The following is a 17,478-nucleotide window of genomic DNA, read 5'->3' as shown; positions in this document are numbered from 1 at the left end:
CTGTAAGAACTTGGGGTGTTATCCTCTGTAGTTGTCTGTTTGAATAATGAGATTTGCATAAAATCTAGGGTCTAACTTTTAATTGCAGTGTTTGAAATTGCATTGAGTATTCTAATTAGAGGATTATTGCATTATTAGAAATTACAAAACATAGTACTAATATGTTTTTCCCTTTTTGTCCCCCCCTAGCTGGCCAAGTCCTGCATTGAAAGGAAAACTGAAATCCCAGTGTTCGACTTTGGGTTCACCTCGAAGCTCTTTATATTCCAGCCCTGGAAAATATGGCAGTTCTTCATATTCACCTAGTTTGGGGAGCCCTGGACGGTACAGCCCAGTATATGCAAATTTGGTTTTAAAGTTAGGTCACCCTCCAGAGCCACCTGTCCTGTAGAAGATAAGTCTTTCTTCTGATGATGAGACCCCATTTAATTTTTCTTTTATTCTTTTATTGTTTGTTTAAAAGTGGGGAGGCACATGGGAGAAAGTTTTGTTGAAATAACACAAAAGAATGTATTTTGGTTATTTATTAATCCTCATTTGAAGAGGACAAAATGTACAATTTTTTTAAAAATGCAAATATATATTGTTTATTATCCCAGTTAGATTACTATTGATTTATGAGAGTTAGCAAAGTGTTAACTCAGAGAAAAATTTTTAAATAATCCTTTCTGGTAAAGAAGTGGCAATTCAGACTGTCTTAATTAGTGATTCTTAATAAAAATGAGGATCTTTATAATAGAACAATATAAAAACCCATTTTACCCCATAGACAGTTTTAGGTGTTGGATGAAGATCATGATCACCGGACAAAGAACATCCAGGTATCTAAACAGATCTCTGAATGTCCGGGAGTCGGCGCACTTGGTTAAAGTTAGCCATCCCCTAACTCCTAAACTTCCTTCACTTCACTTTTTTGTTAGATTTTTACTTTTAATTTCGTTCATAAAAAAGGAAAAGTTGGGTAACTTTTGGCTTTGAATGAATTTCTCTTACAAGATGGAAAGAAACACTTCTCTGGCTAACTTAAAATTACTCCAAACTGGTTTAAAGAAAATTGTATTGAGAATGCTGAACAAAAACCTTTTATAATTCTTTTTTGTAAACATCAGTGTCTGCGATGCTGATGATTTTGGTTCACTGGGAGCATTAAAAAAGTCGACTTGAAGATAAAATACTGGGCTTTTTACCTGTGAGAACCAATGAAAGTGGTCACACCAACAACACTAGCAATAACTTAGGGCCCTTCTTACCAGCAGGGTTTCCATAGACCAGGTTAGTGTAATCCCTCTCTTTGGGCTTAAAGAAATGCCCACACCAGTTCCTTGGCTTGAAAGCTGCCTCAGAAGATTGCCATGACAAAGTTCTCCTGTATATGCCTCAGCCTCTGGAAAGGAGGCCACAGGGTGTACTGCCACATGACGAGAGGACGGGAGCCTGCCTCTCTCCCTCAGCTGGCAGGTTCTCCTGGCTCCAACTTCAGTGTCTAAAGTATTTGTAGAAATCTCTTTACAATTTTAGAAGCAGGAGAACACAAAAGCTGTAATAACTGAGGACTGCTGCTCTGTCACCAACTGAGGCTCCCCTGCAAGCTGGGACCTCTTCTGAATCTGATGGAGGCTGCATCTGACCTCCAGGATTGCTCTTCATGTTTTTGTGAGCTTACTAGTGCCTTTTGTTAAAAAACAAACAAACAAAAAATAATTTTTTGACCTTCCTTTTTTTAAAAGCATAAGCTGACATCTTCAGTTTGAGCACTTAAGATGTTTCTTTCCTTTATAGGAATTTTTAATCAAAATACACGAAAGGCTGTTACTTCTGCATGTTGACAGGAGAAGGATCTGAGTTTGGAATCAAGCTGTAGATTTTGAAATTGTAAAGATTATTATTACAGTTATTGTTTAATTCATTGTATACAAGGTAATCTTGAGCAGTAAGTAGGTGGAAGACATGTCCTCTTAAGAACAGAGCATCATTCTAAATAAGAACAAAATAATGTAACTGCATTTCACAGTGGAGGGAAATTTCCACTGACTCCCTGTTACACTAGCCAGTATACTAAAGTGTTTGTATTAACTTTTCTTTTATACATAAAGATGGAAATAAAAATTACTGTGTCCATTTTTCTTCGTCAGTGTTATACAGACAATTTTTCCTAGATTCACTATGCTCTTCTCTTATGTTTATATTATATTCTCTATAGATGTTTTAAAAAAAAAAAGTTTGCTGCAGAGCAAGCTGGCACATTGATTCATCGGGTGTACCTGAGTTAGACTATATTTTATATCATGATGCTTTGTACCATGAATTATCTTTAATGCATAATATTAATTTTGGACAGAGTACCAATTTTTAAATAATATCTTAAGTCCCATTTTGGAAAGTAGTCAAAATATTAAAATACTTATGGATTCATTTACTATTTTTAGTCACTTTATTTTGTAAAATGCTTATTGTAGCCCAGAAAAGGATGATTCTGGTATCAGCTGAAACATCTTCCCACAGATTTTGTTAGGGAAGCATTTGATTGTAAAATTCTTTGGGTTTATGAGGTTATGAAATGTGTGATTCATTTGCTGTGAAATAGGAGCTTTTATGTGCACATGGAGTTGAGGGCAATCCTCATGCCCCAGCTAACAAAAGAAAATGTCTTCTATAAAAACTATATTGGGTTGCATCAAAATAAATAGAAAAAAAATTTTTTTGAGCATTTAAGATTTTCATCAGAAATGTAACCTGTTCCTATTTTTCCTATGCTGCAATATCACCATTTTAAGAAGCTGTCATGAAGGATGACATGCTTGTCTCCAGGGGCTAGAACTAAGGGAGATGGTAGGCCCAGCTTAAGATTAAACTTGCTAGTGTTACTGGGGTCCAAAAATGGAAGGGATTGCCTTGTTGATGCTTTCAGGTGAAGAAGGTTGGATGGTCTCAAATGACTTAAATTTGGTGAAGTTGTAAAGGCTCTTTTTTTGTTCGTTTTTGCAAGGCAGTGGGGTTAAGTGGCTTGCCCAAGGCCACAGCTAGGTAATTATTGAGTGTCTGAGACCCAGATTGGAACTCAGGTCCTCCTGACTCCAGGGCTGGTGCTCTCTATCCACTGCACCACCTAGCTGCCCCAAGGCTCTCCTTGAGCCTGTGGGGAGAAAGCCCCATTCTGAGCCTTAATCGTAAGTAGAATTGAGAGCACTTTGAAGTGGTTAGAAAAGATGTGCCTCAGCTTCCAGAAGAACTTAATTTCGTCTTTTAACACCAGGTTTTGTAATTTCCTAAAAGACAAGTGATTGTGGATATCATACTTCTAACATAAAGATTCATAAGGATTTTTCAAATGAGATTGAATTCCTATTTCTTAAATGTTTCTTAAAAGGCTTTTTTCTTTAGTGACACAAATTGTATTTATTGGTGCAAATAGGGTCAAGAATAGATGATTCTCTTCTAAAGGAAAATGCTAGAATAAAATCGATGGCACAGGAACTGTCAGAGATTATCAGAGCTGGAAAGAGATTGTTGTGCCAAGATAGACATTTTATAGCTAGGTAGCTCTAAGGTCCAGAAGCTGTCGTTTCCCAATACCTGTAAGGTTTTTGTAAATTCTAAGTGGAGAGGCCTGAATGTTGAAATCCTTAGGAAACAAACACAAATCATCTATTTAAAACAAAATTTCGAGGAAAAGCAGAACTTTATTTCACATTAAATTTAACTGCTCATAGCAGTGCCAGATCAATAATTGTCCCAATCTCCAGCTACTTATACTGTCAGGTCAGTGTTTTCAGGTGCACCTTACATAAAAAGTGTTGCAGTTCTTAATAAGGTCTGGAGTAGATAGGTTGTAGTTGAGAAGGGACCTGGATTTGTTGTTGCAAGTCTCTTCAAATTCAGTTTCCTCCCTGATTTCGAGTCAAGAACTAATACTTATATGATTTCTAGTCTGTCTGTGTAACCCATCCTGGGTTCATAACTGGCTCAGACCTATCAAGTGCTTCCCTTCTTAGAGCCCTGTAGCTTCCTTGAACTTGATGGGAGCTTCTGACAGACTAGCTTTACTAAGAGCATCTATAGAATTCACAAAAGCCCATAAGTCTTTATACTTTAAGTGGATTGGCACAGAGGCAATGTCAGAATCCCCAAACTATTCCTTCTAGATTAGGGTTCTGAGTGATTGTGGCCAGTTCTCTAAAATCAACCCAGTTTTTCTGTTTCTTAAAAACCAAATTACAGGGGGGGAACCAAGATGGCTGTGTGAAGGCAAGAATTCCTAGGTGCTTGTTCACCCCAAAACTCCAAAACCCATCAAGTTATGACTAGCCAATTCAGAGGGGCAGAACCCACAGAAAGACTGAGTGATAGAACTTCCAGACCAAGACAACTTAGAAATTCCACAGGAAAAGTCTGTTCCACTGGGACCCGGGGTTGAAAAAAGCCACAGCTGCAGTACAGCTGGGCTGGGTGCCTGGGTAGTCTCCAGACTTCTTGGTCCAGGGATCACTGGGGACAGCTGGAAGGGGTGGTGAGAGAACTCTGCTGCACCAGAGTGAGTGCGGAGCCAGTACCGGCCCAGAGCAGCTCGGTGGTGAAAACCTGCAGTGGGAGTCGGAGCCACCCAGTATGTCCAGAGCTCTCAGCCCGTAGACAGTAAGGGGGTCGGGAGAGACTGCAGAAATCGCTGCTCTCCCTGGGGCAGGGCTCCGCTGTTTGCCCATACTCCGATCCAGATTGCAGTCTGGACCCCTACCCCACTACCACCAGCAGAGCAGGGACCCTACTCACAGCTCCAGGGCAGAGGGGAGGGAGGGACTGAACATAGGCAGGGAGCAGTCAGAGCCTCTCATAAGACCTTGGAGGAATTAAGATCCCTGTGGGTTGTCCCAAAGTCTTGAAAGTGCAGGAAATCGGTCATAGGCTGATGAAATGAACAGAAAAAATTACTTTGGTTCCATGGAGGATTAAAATAACGTACTCAGGACAACAAAATCAAAGCGTTTGTATCCAAAACCTCTAATAGAAAATGGGGTCAGACTATAGATGAGCTCAGAAAAGACTTTGAAAAGCAATTAAGGGAGGTAGTGGAAAAATTGGGAGGAGTAATGAGAGTGAAGCAGATGAAAACCAAGTCAGCAACTTGGAAAGAAATAAAAAAAATGCTGAAGAAAATAACACATTAAAAACCAGTTTAAGGCCAAATGGAAAAAAGCAACACAAAAGTCAAATGAGAAGAATGCCTTAAAAAGCAGAATTGGCCTGCTGGAAAAGGAGCTAAAAAAGCTCTATGAAGAAAATAACTCCTTTAAATGTAGACTGGAACTAAAGGAAGCTGATGACTTTGTGAGAACTCGGGATGAAATAAAACTATCCCCCCCCCAAAAAAAAACAGAAATTAGAAGAAAATGTGAAGTATCTCATTGGAAAAACAACTGACCTTGAAAAATTGATCCAGGAGAGAGAATTTGAAAATTATTGGGCTACCTGAAAGTCACAACCAGGAAAAGAGCCTAGACTTCATTTTTCAGGAAATAATGCTGCAAAATTGCCCTGAGATCCTAGAAGCAGAGTGTAAAACGGAAATTGAGGGAATTCACTGATCACCTGCTGAAAGAGATCCCAAAAGAAAAACTCCCAAGAATATTATAACCAAACTCCAGAACTCCTAAGTCAAAGAGAAAATACTCAAAGCTGCCAGAAACAAGCAATTTCAACTACTGTGGCTCTCTAGTCCAGATTACACAGGATCTGGCAGCATCTACATGAAGGGCTCGTAGGGCTTGGAATACATTCCAGAAGGCAAAAGATCGTACAGGAATCAACTCCCCAGCAAAACTGAACATCCTCTTTCAGGGGGAAAAGATGGATTTTCAATGAAACAGGGGACTTGCAAACTTTTCTATTAAAATAACCAAAGCTGAACAGAAAGTTTGATCTTCAAGTACAAGATTCTGGTGAACCATAGAGGGGGTGGACGAGAAGGGTAAATTATGAGGAACTTAATGTTTTGTTTTGTTTTGAAGGTTTTTGCAAGGCAGTGGGGTTAAGTGGCTTGCCCAAGGCCACACAGCTAGGTAATTATTGAGTGTCTAAGGCCAGATTTGAACTCAGGTACTCCTGACTCAAGGGCTGGTGCTCTATCCACTGCACCACCTAGCCGCCCCTGAGGAACTTAATGTTAAACTGTTTATATTCCTGCATGGGAAGAAGATACTGATAACTCGTGAACTTTCTCATTTATGTAAGAGCTGTTAGAAGGAGCATATATAGACAAGGCACAGGAAGGAGCAGAATATAATGGTGTAATAGAGTAAAAAGATGGAGTCAATGGGTGATATACTGGAAGGGAGAGAAAGGTGAGGAAGGGGCTAAGATTTCACATGAGAGTCCAGAAGAACTTTGACAATGGAGTGGAACGGGAAGGCAAGGGGGGAATTCTCATCAGAAATTGCGGAGAGGAAATAACATAATAAGGTATAGAAATCTTACCCTGGAGAAGAATGACAGGCTAGGGATAGGATAAGGGGAAATGGAGGGGAATAGGTGATAGCAGAGAGGGAAGGTCATGGGAGAGGGTACTCAGATACAAACGCTTCTCAACAGGGACAGGATGAAAGGAGAGAATGGAATAGGTGAGTGGGGAGCGGGAGTGGAGGGAAATACAGCTAGTGATAGCAACTGTGGGAAAAACAGTGAAGCAACTTCTCTGGTGGCTATGAGACAGTCATTGGAATCTGAACACAGACGGAAGTACACTTCGTTTTTTCTCTGTTCTTGAGGTTTGTCATTTATTTGGGGGGGGAGTTCATGATTACTCACAAGATTGTAATAATATAAAACAAAAAAAAAGGAACCCAATTACTTCTAAATAAATAACTAGGATAATTCTTCCTAAATGGCTTGGCCTCCCCCTCACACTGCTCCTGAGAGATGCCCATGTGGTTGGTAGCTGGGTCTTCTCACTTCTTTCCCTTCGGTGCTGAGTTGATCCAGTCTGCTCCAGATTTTCAAGGGCACTAAGCTAGATACAGGGAGACATGAGTTTCTTTGGTTTTCTTGGGAACTTGTGAGTCTTAGCAGTATTTGGTGCAGCCTGATACCCAGATGGGGCACTGGATTTGAAGTTAGTGAAGTTGGCAGTTGAATCTTAGCTGTGTGCATGGGGAAGTTACTTGACCATTTTAGACTTCAGCAGAGCCTAATCTCCCAGCTCAGCGCATGAAACCCTAGACCTGGAATGAGGACGATATGAGCTTAAACCTAGTTTCTGACTAGAATAGTTGTGTGACCCCTGGGCAAGTCACCTAAACTTAGTTTCTTGGTCAGTAAAATGGGGACACTCTATCTGCCTCCTAGGGTGGGTGCAATGTCAAACGAGAGAATTGTAAAGTTCTTTATATATCTTAAAAGCATATGAAAATGCCTTGGTATTGGCATAAAAAAACCAGTTGATCCCAAGGTCTCCCCTCCCAAAGCCATCTTCAGTAATCCTGATCCTTTTTTGGCCACTGTACCTAGATGGCTTCCAAGGAAAAAATGGGGGGGGGGGTACATAGTAGGAACTCTGCCCCACTACTGGTCACTTGGCAACACATCTTCCTTTCCAGGTGCTTTGCCCAAAATAACTGTAAATTTTGATCACTGAAACCTGGCAAGACATCTTAAAATTTGCAGCCCCATATGGTTTGGGTCATTAGCTCAGGGTGAATGCAAATAGCCATCATCGTTTCTGTTTTAGCCAAAAACTGAGCATCTTCCCCTCCTAGATTGATATTTGGCTATGCTTTATTTCTTACCAGCTTTAACCGATGAAATGGCATATCTGGGGTCATCTCCAGCCATAAAGTGGGCTAAAGCCCACTGAACTGGATGATTGCAGAGAAGGTGAGGCTGGGGACTAGCCCCCTCACTCAAATCCAATACATTTGCTAGTCTTTCAGAATGAAGGACAATGTTATCTAATTTTTTTGGTGTATGCAGTGTTTTTTGACCAGGGAATATTCCTACTGCTTCAATACCATGAATAAAAAAGCAGTTCTCCCAAGGGCTAAAGGAAAAACTACCCAGCAAAGCACAGATTAACCCGCTTATGAGGGCCACTATCTAATTCAGACACTGGAAAAGAGCACAAAATCAAATAAGTAACACTAATAAAATAAAACAGTTTATTGTAAACGTTAAAAAAGTTGATAGACAAAATGATAAGTTATTCCAATTGAGTGCATTGAATTGTTGTAGTAAAATCTTATAACCACTTTCACAGTAATTTTCCTACCACCTGTTTTACCTGAATTAAGACATTTGTGGCCAGAGAATATGTGGAACAGACTTTTTGTCAAAAAAAAAACCCCAAAACAGTTAAGGGTTACTGGGTGGCTGAATCCTTATGCATAAAACATTAGTAATAACCTCAGGCACCCCAGTTCAGAAGTTAGCCAAAGGCTTTGGTTTGGGATATAAACAGGCCTTCAACTAGATTTTCTTTTCTAGTACTAGACCTTTGTTGAAACTCCAAAGGTAGTAGGCCCCTCCCCCTCCCCACCCACTCCAGGTCAACTGTTAAGCATGGGTCCACCCTAGCTGGACAAAAGCGTTTGTGCCAGTGGGTATGTCTACCTTCCACAAGCCTGGGACAACTCAGAGCAGCCCTTGTTACCCTAAGAGCTTTTACAAGTTATAACTGGGTTAAGAAGGAGGTTTTCAAAACCAGGTAGTAAGGGCCTAGAAAAATGGTGAGAGCTTTAATTAGATACTGTCTTTAGGAAAATAAAAAAATCAGTTTTACTAATCTAGGAATCACTATACCTAGCCTGAACTATTCTTCAACTGCATGATTGATCACAGCAGACTGCCCCACTGTAAACAGCTGTACCCATTGCTGGCACACTGCTGGCGGAAGGAAGGCCTTAGTTTGAAAGGGACAGACTGACTCAGATGGCAGGAAATTTAGCTGTTGGTGATGTCTTCTCACAATGAAAATTTCGTCTCATGTGCAACTTGTACACATCCGTAACAGCGTGCTACATCCCAATGTATAGAAAATAGAACTTTCAACTCCTAACCCACTACTTTATTCCCTTAAATCACACAAAAGCTTTGGTCGAAGAGAAGCTCAACTTCTCTATATACAGAACCTTCTGTACCCTGTTGACATCCCAGTGGTGTCTTCATCCTCCCTGGTCAAGATGGCCTTTGACAGAAATGCAGCATATAAGCACAGTTTTATCTCTTCAGGACAGAAGTATAGCCAGCAAAGGAAAAACAGGAGGGAAAATCCATAGACTTGAAAACGCAGCATTCTAGCCAAACATTACAAAAACAGATGGGTCCTGATGAGTGGATATGCAGTGATGACTGCAGTGGTTGGCATTCAAGTGCGGGTGATTTTGTTGGGGGGCATGAATCCACTGTCCCCCAGGGTCCTTAGTGCTACTCTTCCACTTGGACGGATCACCAGATGGGTTATACTGCCATTATTAAGGGACATCCGCAGCCAGCCTTCAGGAGGGAATTGTAGGGCTCTAAAAGAGGAAAATGGTAGAACCATTAGCCCTTGTTATAAAGATCAGACACTAGGAAACTGGGCTGACAAAAGTATGCCAGTTCCTTGTCACCCTTACCCAGGATTCTAGCCAGCATAGCAACATGCACTAGAGAGACAAACTGCTCCAAAATAGACGTTAACACTGCTGAGACTACTCCAAAACACTGGTATGTTTATAGCAAAAAAATTATAAACCTAGAAAGCAATATGGCAATGGAAGCAGCTAGGTAATGTAGTTTGATAGAACACCAGCCCAGGAGTCAGGAGGACCCGTGTTCAAACCTTGCCTCAGACACTTGATACTTCCTAGCTATGTGACCTTGGGCAAGTCACTTAACTCTATTGCTTCACCAAAAAACAAAAAACAAAAAAAGGAAAAAAAAGAGCATGGTATGTTAACATAACAGTATATGGAAATATAAAAACATTGAGAGCTGGCAGACTTGGAAATGGGCAAGCGGAAATGTGAGCCTTAAGCTAGAAAGGGTACAGAATAAAACTCATGATTAAGGCCCTACTTTAATATTAAATGTTTGGGACTTTGAATAGAAAACAAACAAAAAAAAACCTATCAGGGTTATGTGACTTGCTCAAAGTCACTCAGCTATTAAGTATCAAGTGAGAATGGATTCAAACTCAATGATCTATTCAATCCACCATCTAACTGTCCTCATTTTTTATAGTGAAATACTGAATAAAAATAATAAAATGAGGTTAGGGCAGCTAGGTGGCGTAGTAGATAAAGCACCGGCCCTGGATTCAGGAGTACCTGGGTTCAAATCCATTCTCAGACACTTAATTACCTAGCTGTGCGGCCTTGGGCAAGCCACTTAACCCCGTTTGCCTTGCCAAAAAAAACCCTAAAAAAAAAATGAGGTAAGGACTACCCTGACTGGTCCCAGATAGCAGAACTGAGAGGTATTAGAGGCAACCTCAATGGACTCTCTTCTTTTAAAGTCAGTGTTTTTTTTCCCAAAACCCCAGGATGCTGATTATAGGAAGAAAGTATTCCAGCAGTACTTCTGAACTATACTTAGTACTACTAAGGGTTGACCAGCACTATAAGAATCCAGTTTTGGGCTGCTCTGAGGTGGCTGCCGCCCTAAATTAAAATAAAGAACAAATTGCACAGCTTTTGTATAAATGAGAGACTGACTTAGGAAGGGGAAGAGAAGTAGATCTGTTAGCTGGGGGAAAAAATTATTTTTAAAAAATAAAAATCAGGGGGCGGCTAGGTGGTGCAGCGGATAGAGTACTGACCTTGGAGTCAGAAGTACCTGAGTTCAAATCTGGCCTCAGACACTTAATAATTACCTAGCTGTGTGGCCTTGGGCAAGTCACTTAACCCCACTGCCTTGGCAAAAACTAAAAAAAAAACACACACACAAAAAAAATCTAGTTTCTTCCCTCAAGTAGCTGGAAGGGTCTTACTCCAGTGCTCCTTTTACAGATGAGATTTCCTATGTCACATAGGCAGGCAGTGTCAGAGCCTGTACCCACTCCAAGGAAGTCCCACACTGTCCTTTATATAGCTGCTCATGAAGCACTGTTTTCAGGGGAAACCGATCACAAACTAAAGACAAACTAAGGACACACAAGAACTGATGACCATTATGGACTCATAAGATGCCCCCAAATTCTTAGTACAAGTTTTAAGCTTTAATAGATAAGATTCTTTGGACCCCCATATAAGAGATAAGGACAGAAGCATTTCTTCAATATCTACTATGTGGGAGGTACTTAAAAAAAAACCTCATTTGATCCTTAGAGCAATCCTGTAAGATAGGAATTTTGACTCATTGTGCAGAAAAAGAAACTGAGGCACTCAGAGAGAGGTGAAGTGATTAGCCGGGGTCATACATCTAATAAGTGGGGTTTTGGGATTCCAGGTCCCATGTTTTGTTCACAGGGTCCCCTAGATGTGTAGCTGCCCAGGGAGCTCCTGCCGTTACCTGCAGACAATGTAGCGGATGACATTGGCATGACACACAAAGATCTCATAGCTGTCCTCCTCCTGCCTGGCATCTGCACGATGGATGAAGTTCCGAAACGCAGCCTCAATGCGGGCTCCGTCCTCATAATACTGCTAAGGGCAGACAGTGAAGAGTCACAGGACTGGTTAAGCTGTCTGGCACCAATACCCCCTTCTACCCCTTAGGTAAGGAATATAAAGCCCCATCTTGAGGCAGCTGATCTAAGAGAAGGAAGGGGGATAGGGATCCCAGAAGACATGTGAAAATGGAGGAGATCTAGGAAACAAAGCCTCCTCGATGCTGCATAAACCCCAAGTCTGCCCCAGATTAAAAACTGCCCAGATTAAAGTGATTTTGTTGTGTTTACCCGAGCTTCTGGCTTCCAGTCAGATCCGGGGGGGTCTGGTTCAATGGGAGCACCTTCCCGAAGCAGGTCAGTGCTGATTCTGTTGACTCCTGTAGAGAAAAGGAGCAGGGTCCCGTGACGGGGCTGCTGCCTGTTATGATCATCAGGCATAAAGGACCCAGCAAGCTGAAGGGAGTCTAAAAAACCTGAAGGCTGCTTCAGGTTTCAGGGCTTTAGCTTAGCATCCCAAGGGACCAGCTTTGACCAGCCATGCTCCAGCTGCACCATTCATTCCAGACAACAGCAGGAATAGAAAACCATGGCACAGAAGGACCAACCCCAACCTTCCTCCCACCCAGAAGAGCAAGAGCTTCAGCTACTATCGATTTTAGTGTGTCCCTCCTCAGGACAGCCTGGGCACATTTATTCCAGGAGGGGTTTGCTGACCCTTAAGAAATATATAAATGAAAATGAGGCTGCCTGGGCCTCCCCAATATGATCCATCTGGTCCATCCCATCACTTATAAAGGTTGCCTCTAATACCTCTCAGTTTTGCTATCTGGGACCAGTCAGGGCAGCCAAGAGGGAACAATAGCCCCTTCCTCACAATAGGGCAGAGACCTTCACTAACTTTAAAGCACTAATAGGAGGGTATGAGTAGCCCTGCAATGTTTTGGGTTTTTTTTTGCAAGGCAGATGGGGTTAAGTGGCTTGCCCAAGGTCACACAGCTAGTGTCTGAGACCGGATTTGAACTTAGGTCCTCCTGACTCCAGGGCCGGTGCTCTATCCACTGCACCACCTAGCGGCCTCGTAGCCATGCATTTTTTTTAGGTTTTTAGCAAGGCAAATGGGGTTAAGTGGCCTGCCCAAGGCCACACAGCTAGGTAATAAGTGTCTGAGACCAGATTTGAACCCAGGTAGTAGCCATGCATTTTTAACCAGGATGTTATCCCCTTGTACTTATCCAATATTTTACATTAATTTCTGGAACAACACCACCAAGTCAAGAAGACAACCAACATGAGGTACAAAAGCTGTCTTCACTGTGCCATGCAATACAATTAGGAGTATGAGAGTGCCATCAAAACAGACTGCCATCACCTACCTGGCAGGTGTTTGGAGATGATGTCAGTTGTTTCTACTGCTCGAGTCATGGAAGAGTGCACGATCTTATCAAACTTCACACCCAAGCTGGCTAATCGACCACCAGTCAGTTCAGCTTGTTCACGACCTTAAAAATTGAAACAGATTTTAGAATTCTAATAGACTTAGCACACACCACCAAAATGGAATCAAATTGGGATACTTTCCTTTCTGAACATGTGCAAAGATATATTACTTTAATTACCTAGTCCTGATTATCCTTTATATCCATTATATTCAGCCAGGGTAGTCATCTACTGCCAGGAACACCTGACTATTTATAAGCACTATGGCCACTAAACATTTGATAAACCTGAATTTCTGCAGTGTGGTCTGTGGCCCACATCCCACATGTCTGGAAAGGTTGAGAAAAGTGAGCCCCTTTTCATAGATCCCTCATCGGACTTGGCTCCCTCCATCTGAGCAGCCCTGAGCTTGCCCTTGGAATGGTAAAGGAAAATAGCTTGAGTGCTATTTAGCTGGGATGTTCCTACTCACCTTCCTGCCTCCCTCTGCTGAGGTGGACTCCCCAGCTCCCTGTGCTCATTGTGCCCTTGACAGAACATCACTGGGACTACATGTCTGCATTTGCAAATTCATTGCTTAGAGTAAGACCTAAGTTTTTTTTTTAGATTTTTGCAAGGCAAATGGGGTTAAGTGGCTTGCCCAGGCCACACAGCTAGGTAGTTATTGAGTGTCTGAGGCTGGATTTGAACTCAGGTATTCCTGACTCTAGGGCGGGTGCTGTATCCACCTAGCTGTCCTAAGCTGTTAAGTTTTAAAGGACTCTTAAGAAACATGCTGGATAGAGGTCCACTAGGTGAATAAAAATAAAGCAAAAACCAGACTGTCTTGAAGGAGGTTTAAGGAGGGCAAAGATAGCACAAAGAAAAGGTCACAGATGCATGGATTAGATCACCACTAGCCAGGAATTTTTCCTCCAGAAAACAACCTTCCAAATGAGCAAGGGTTCAAGAAGGCTGTGGGTTGAAGGCCCCATACCCAGCTGAGTCAGAGTTCGATCCTTATCAAGGGAGCCGTCCAAATGGTACTGGGAATGCCTGATCAGGAAGATATGACGGGTAGCTTTGGCTCTCAGGTTCTCCAGTTTGGAGGCTATCTCCTCTTCACCAGTTTCTGTGTTTCTTTTCCTCAGGTTCATAAGAGACCGTGGTTCTCGCCTGATTTTCAAAAATAAAATACCATAAACTGTGGTTTTGTACAAAATTCCCTCCTTAGCATATTTTATAAGAAAATTTTATGTGTCCACTTCAGACACTGATGAATTCAACTTGGTATTTAAGATGTTAAACATAAAAGATCAAAGCCAAGCTCCATATGACACTTATTATTAAATAAATTTAAGTTTTAGTCAATTAACAATTTTTCTATTTATAAAAATAGACCAAAACTTCTTTCTGACAAAATATTAGTTCATTCTAGAGGCAAGCATAGAGAAAGTATTATTGCAGTTTCCTATAACAAGCCAGAATTAGAAATAGCTGCAGGGAAAAAAAGCATAGGATATAAGTGATCTTTTAAAAGTAGCTTTAATCTGATTAAAAAAGATTTAACCTCTCTTAAAAATGGAAATTGTTTAATTGGCCTAGCCAAAAATCCTGCTCTGCCACTTCTCATACCTGTGTGACCTAACCCAGGCCAAAGGAATTAAGTTTTCATTTTCCTCATCCAGAAAATGATGGCATGGGATTGGACTAGAGAAGCTCCAAGATCACATAAATAGTGTGTATTCTATCTCTTCTCAGTCCCAAGCACAGGGGCCCTATCTTGACTTGATGCTTCTACTTCCTCATCTGTAAAATCAGGTTTGCACTAGATAATAATAGCTAACAATAGCAGAGTGACTCAGTATAAAGAAAATATTGCAAATATTTTCTCATCCTATTCTTATTATCCCCATTTTACAGATAGGGAAATTGTGACAGGATTGAAGTCAGTCTTTCTGACTCCAGGGACACTGGTCTATGTACTGCCCCTTAAGATTGCTTAAATAAGCAAAAAAAAAAAGTACCCTCAGTATTAACATAGATTGTCCCTCTAAGATAAAGACTTGCTTGTTTTAAGTACTGACTATAAAAGTGTTGCATAAAAGTCAAATTGGTTCCTTTATTTGATTATTTTCTGTAAGAGTTTATCAGTTCATCAATGCTGGGAAACTCAGACCTGTGATTTCACGGATTCATTAGCAAAGCAACCTCCTCCACCCAAACCATCAGGAATTCATATAACACATACTTAGAGAGTTGCCTGGGGCACAGAGATCACAAGGCCAACAATGAATAGGTCAGAAGCAATATTTAAACTCAGGTCAGACCACCAGGTCCCAATCTAATCACTGCATTAAAATAAAGTGACTTAGAAAGCATCCCTGCATTCCCTACACTAGTAAACACTTGGCAAGTAAAAACCTACAATCTGACTGAGCTTTCTTTTTTCTGTAAAGAATCCTGGAGGGAGTTTTAAGACCTGGGTTCTAGGCCCAAGTCTACAAAGGACCCAGAGCAGATCACTTGAACTCTGGTCAAGCCCTACTACATCTGCTTCAGTTGCATTGGTGCCAATGCGGCTTTTGCCCTCCTATCTCTGTTCCTGTTCTTCTCTCCAAACCTGAATGCGGCATATTTGCTTAATCTGAAGGTGGATTTTTCCTTTATTCTTAAAGACCAAGACATCAGGGAGGTGATGCCATAACAAGCCTAGATTTGAGGGAGGGGTCGCTGTATCAAGTCACTCGCTTCACTTTCTCTTCCAAAGCCATCTGGGTCCAGTGGCTATGTATGAATCAGGGCAACTGCAGATGACCCTGAATGGGAGGCAACTGGAATTAAGTGACTTGTCTAAGGTCACACAATTAGCAAGTCAAGGTACTGAGTGGATTTGAACTCAGCAGGGTCTACCCATTGTTCCACCTAGCTGTCCATCCTTTAAAGCTCCACTGATGAGCACCTTCCTATAAAGCGCTCTCAGATTCATCAAGTTAGAATGGCTTTCTCATTTGTTTTCAAAGTGTAATAATACTCCACACAGAAAGCTCAAGGATTTTTTTCCCCTTTGTGAGAAGGGGAAAGGCCCCTTCTGGCCTCTGCGGGAGGACGGCTAAGCTAAGTCACCAAGCTCCCACTCTCCTCCGCGGCTAGCTTGAGCCCAATGACCAGGCGTGACATCGGGGCTGGACAAGACCCCAGCTGGTCTTTTTTACGGGAGGACCTCTATCAGGTTTCAGCTTGACTGAGGATACACCCATTCAGCAATGAAGGCAGGTAAGAAATTAGTGAAGCGAAGGATGGCCTCTTTTGTATAGTCCAGAAAAATAAATAAATAAATCTGAGAAGGGAAGGCGGATCTTCAGGGTTTCTGACCAAAAAAGAAACAAGTGCCCTTGGCTAGATCGCCCAGCTGAACAAAAAGTCCTTTCCTTATTAACTTGACCCAAAGCACTTACCGCAAGGTCTTGGAAACAGTTGGTGCCTAGTAAATGCTCGTTTTTCTGGCTTTTGGGTAAAATCGTAAGCGGAAGGTGTCACTATGCACAGCCCCTCGCCCCCCTCAAGGTGGAATAAGGCGGGGGGGGGGGGCCCGGGACCTTCGGGGGCACCGTTCCTGGGGCCAAAACCGCCCCGTTTTTACGCGTTTCGATGCCAAGGGTCCGTTCCCCGGCCAGGCCGCCCCCCGAGGCTGGGGTCCCCCCGCCCCCCGCCCCCCGCGGATCCCGGCCCGGCCGGCCCGGCCTTACTTGTCCCAGTTGCTGTCCCACACGCCGTGGCCGGGCCCGGGCCGCGCGCGCTCGCTCCACGCGGGGCTGCCCGGGCCGGGCCAGCGCGGCTCCGCCTCCGAGGCGCCCGCCCCGCGCGGCTTCCCCACGGCCACGGCCGAGAAGAGCACGGCGGCGGAGCCCCCCGCCAGCCCGCAGGCCGCCAGCTTGAGGGCCTGCCGGAACGCCATCCCCTGGGCCTGGGCCTGGGCCGCCCGCCGCGCGCCGCCGCCCGCCGCCTCCTCTCGCCTGGGCGCGGAGCACGGAGGCGGCCAGCGCAGCGGCGCAGGCGCGCTAGCCATGGACGCCCCGCCGCGCTCCCGCCTCCCGGCAGCGCTCGCGAGCGGGCGGGGGCGGGGCGAGAGCGGCCCCGCCCCCGCCCCGGGAGTCCCCGCCCCCGCAGACCCCCCGGAGTCCCCGCCCCCGCCCCGGGAGTCCCCGCCCCCGCGCCCGCCCCGAGAGTCCCCGCCCCTGCAGACCCCCCGGAGTCCCCGCCTCGCCCGCTCCGGGAGTCCCCGCCCCCGCCCCCGCCCCCGCCCCCGCCCTGGTTGTGCGGGGCCGAGGAGCGGCCCTCGGGGAGGGCGGGGGAGGGGCGGGCGGGCCCTGCCGGGCTCCCGGGTCCGGGGCTCCCCGCTTCCTGGCAAGACTCAGGCGGCGTCTGCCGAGTAATTCGGCCGATTCACACAGCTCCCTCCGACGCACGGCTTAACCCCAAGACCT

General features: G+C 43.7%; 2 protein-coding genes across 3 annotated transcripts in view; one reads left to right on the top strand and one right to left on the bottom strand.

Moving 5' to 3' along the window:
• Nucleotides 1-2,106, top strand: part of ANKLE2 (ankyrin repeat and LEM domain containing 2) — a 32,433-nt gene extending 30,327 nt beyond the window's left edge. The window contains exon 13 of the mRNA XM_074205169.1: nt 190-2,106. Coding sequence (XP_074061270.1) covers nt 190-391 — 202 coding nt within the window. The 3' untranslated portion in view covers nt 392-2,106. The remainder of the gene's footprint in view (nt 1-189) is intronic.
• Nucleotides 2,107-8,121: 6,015 nt separating this feature from the next.
• PGAM5 (PGAM family member 5, mitochondrial serine/threonine protein phosphatase) lies at nt 8,122-17,000 on the bottom strand. 2 transcript variants are annotated; one of them, XM_074205168.1, is made up of 6 exons: nt 16,741-17,000; nt 13,989-14,167; nt 12,949-13,074; nt 11,864-11,952; nt 11,476-11,606; nt 8,122-9,500 (listed from the first exon to the last, which is right to left on the bottom strand). In XM_074205168.1, the coding sequence occupies exons 1-6, from the start codon at nt 16,947-16,949 to the stop codon at nt 9,350-9,352; spliced, it is 885 nt and encodes a 294-aa protein (XP_074061269.1). In that variant the 5' UTR covers nt 16,950-17,000; the 3' UTR covers nt 8,122-9,349. The 2 variants fall into 2 exon arrangements, with proteins under 2 accessions (XP_074061269.1, XP_074061268.1); XM_074205167.1 differs by having other exon boundaries at nt 11,476-11,609; nt 16,741-16,998.
• Nucleotides 17,001-17,478: the final 478 nt, after the last annotated feature.

This window comes from Macrotis lagotis, chromosome X, assembly GCF_037893015.1.
Source record: "Macrotis lagotis isolate mMagLag1 chromosome X, bilby.v1.9.chrom.fasta, whole genome shotgun sequence".
NCBI lineage: Eukaryota > Metazoa > Chordata > Mammalia > Peramelemorphia > Peramelidae > Macrotis > Macrotis lagotis.
This window is presented reverse-complemented; position numbering and strand designations above follow the sequence as displayed.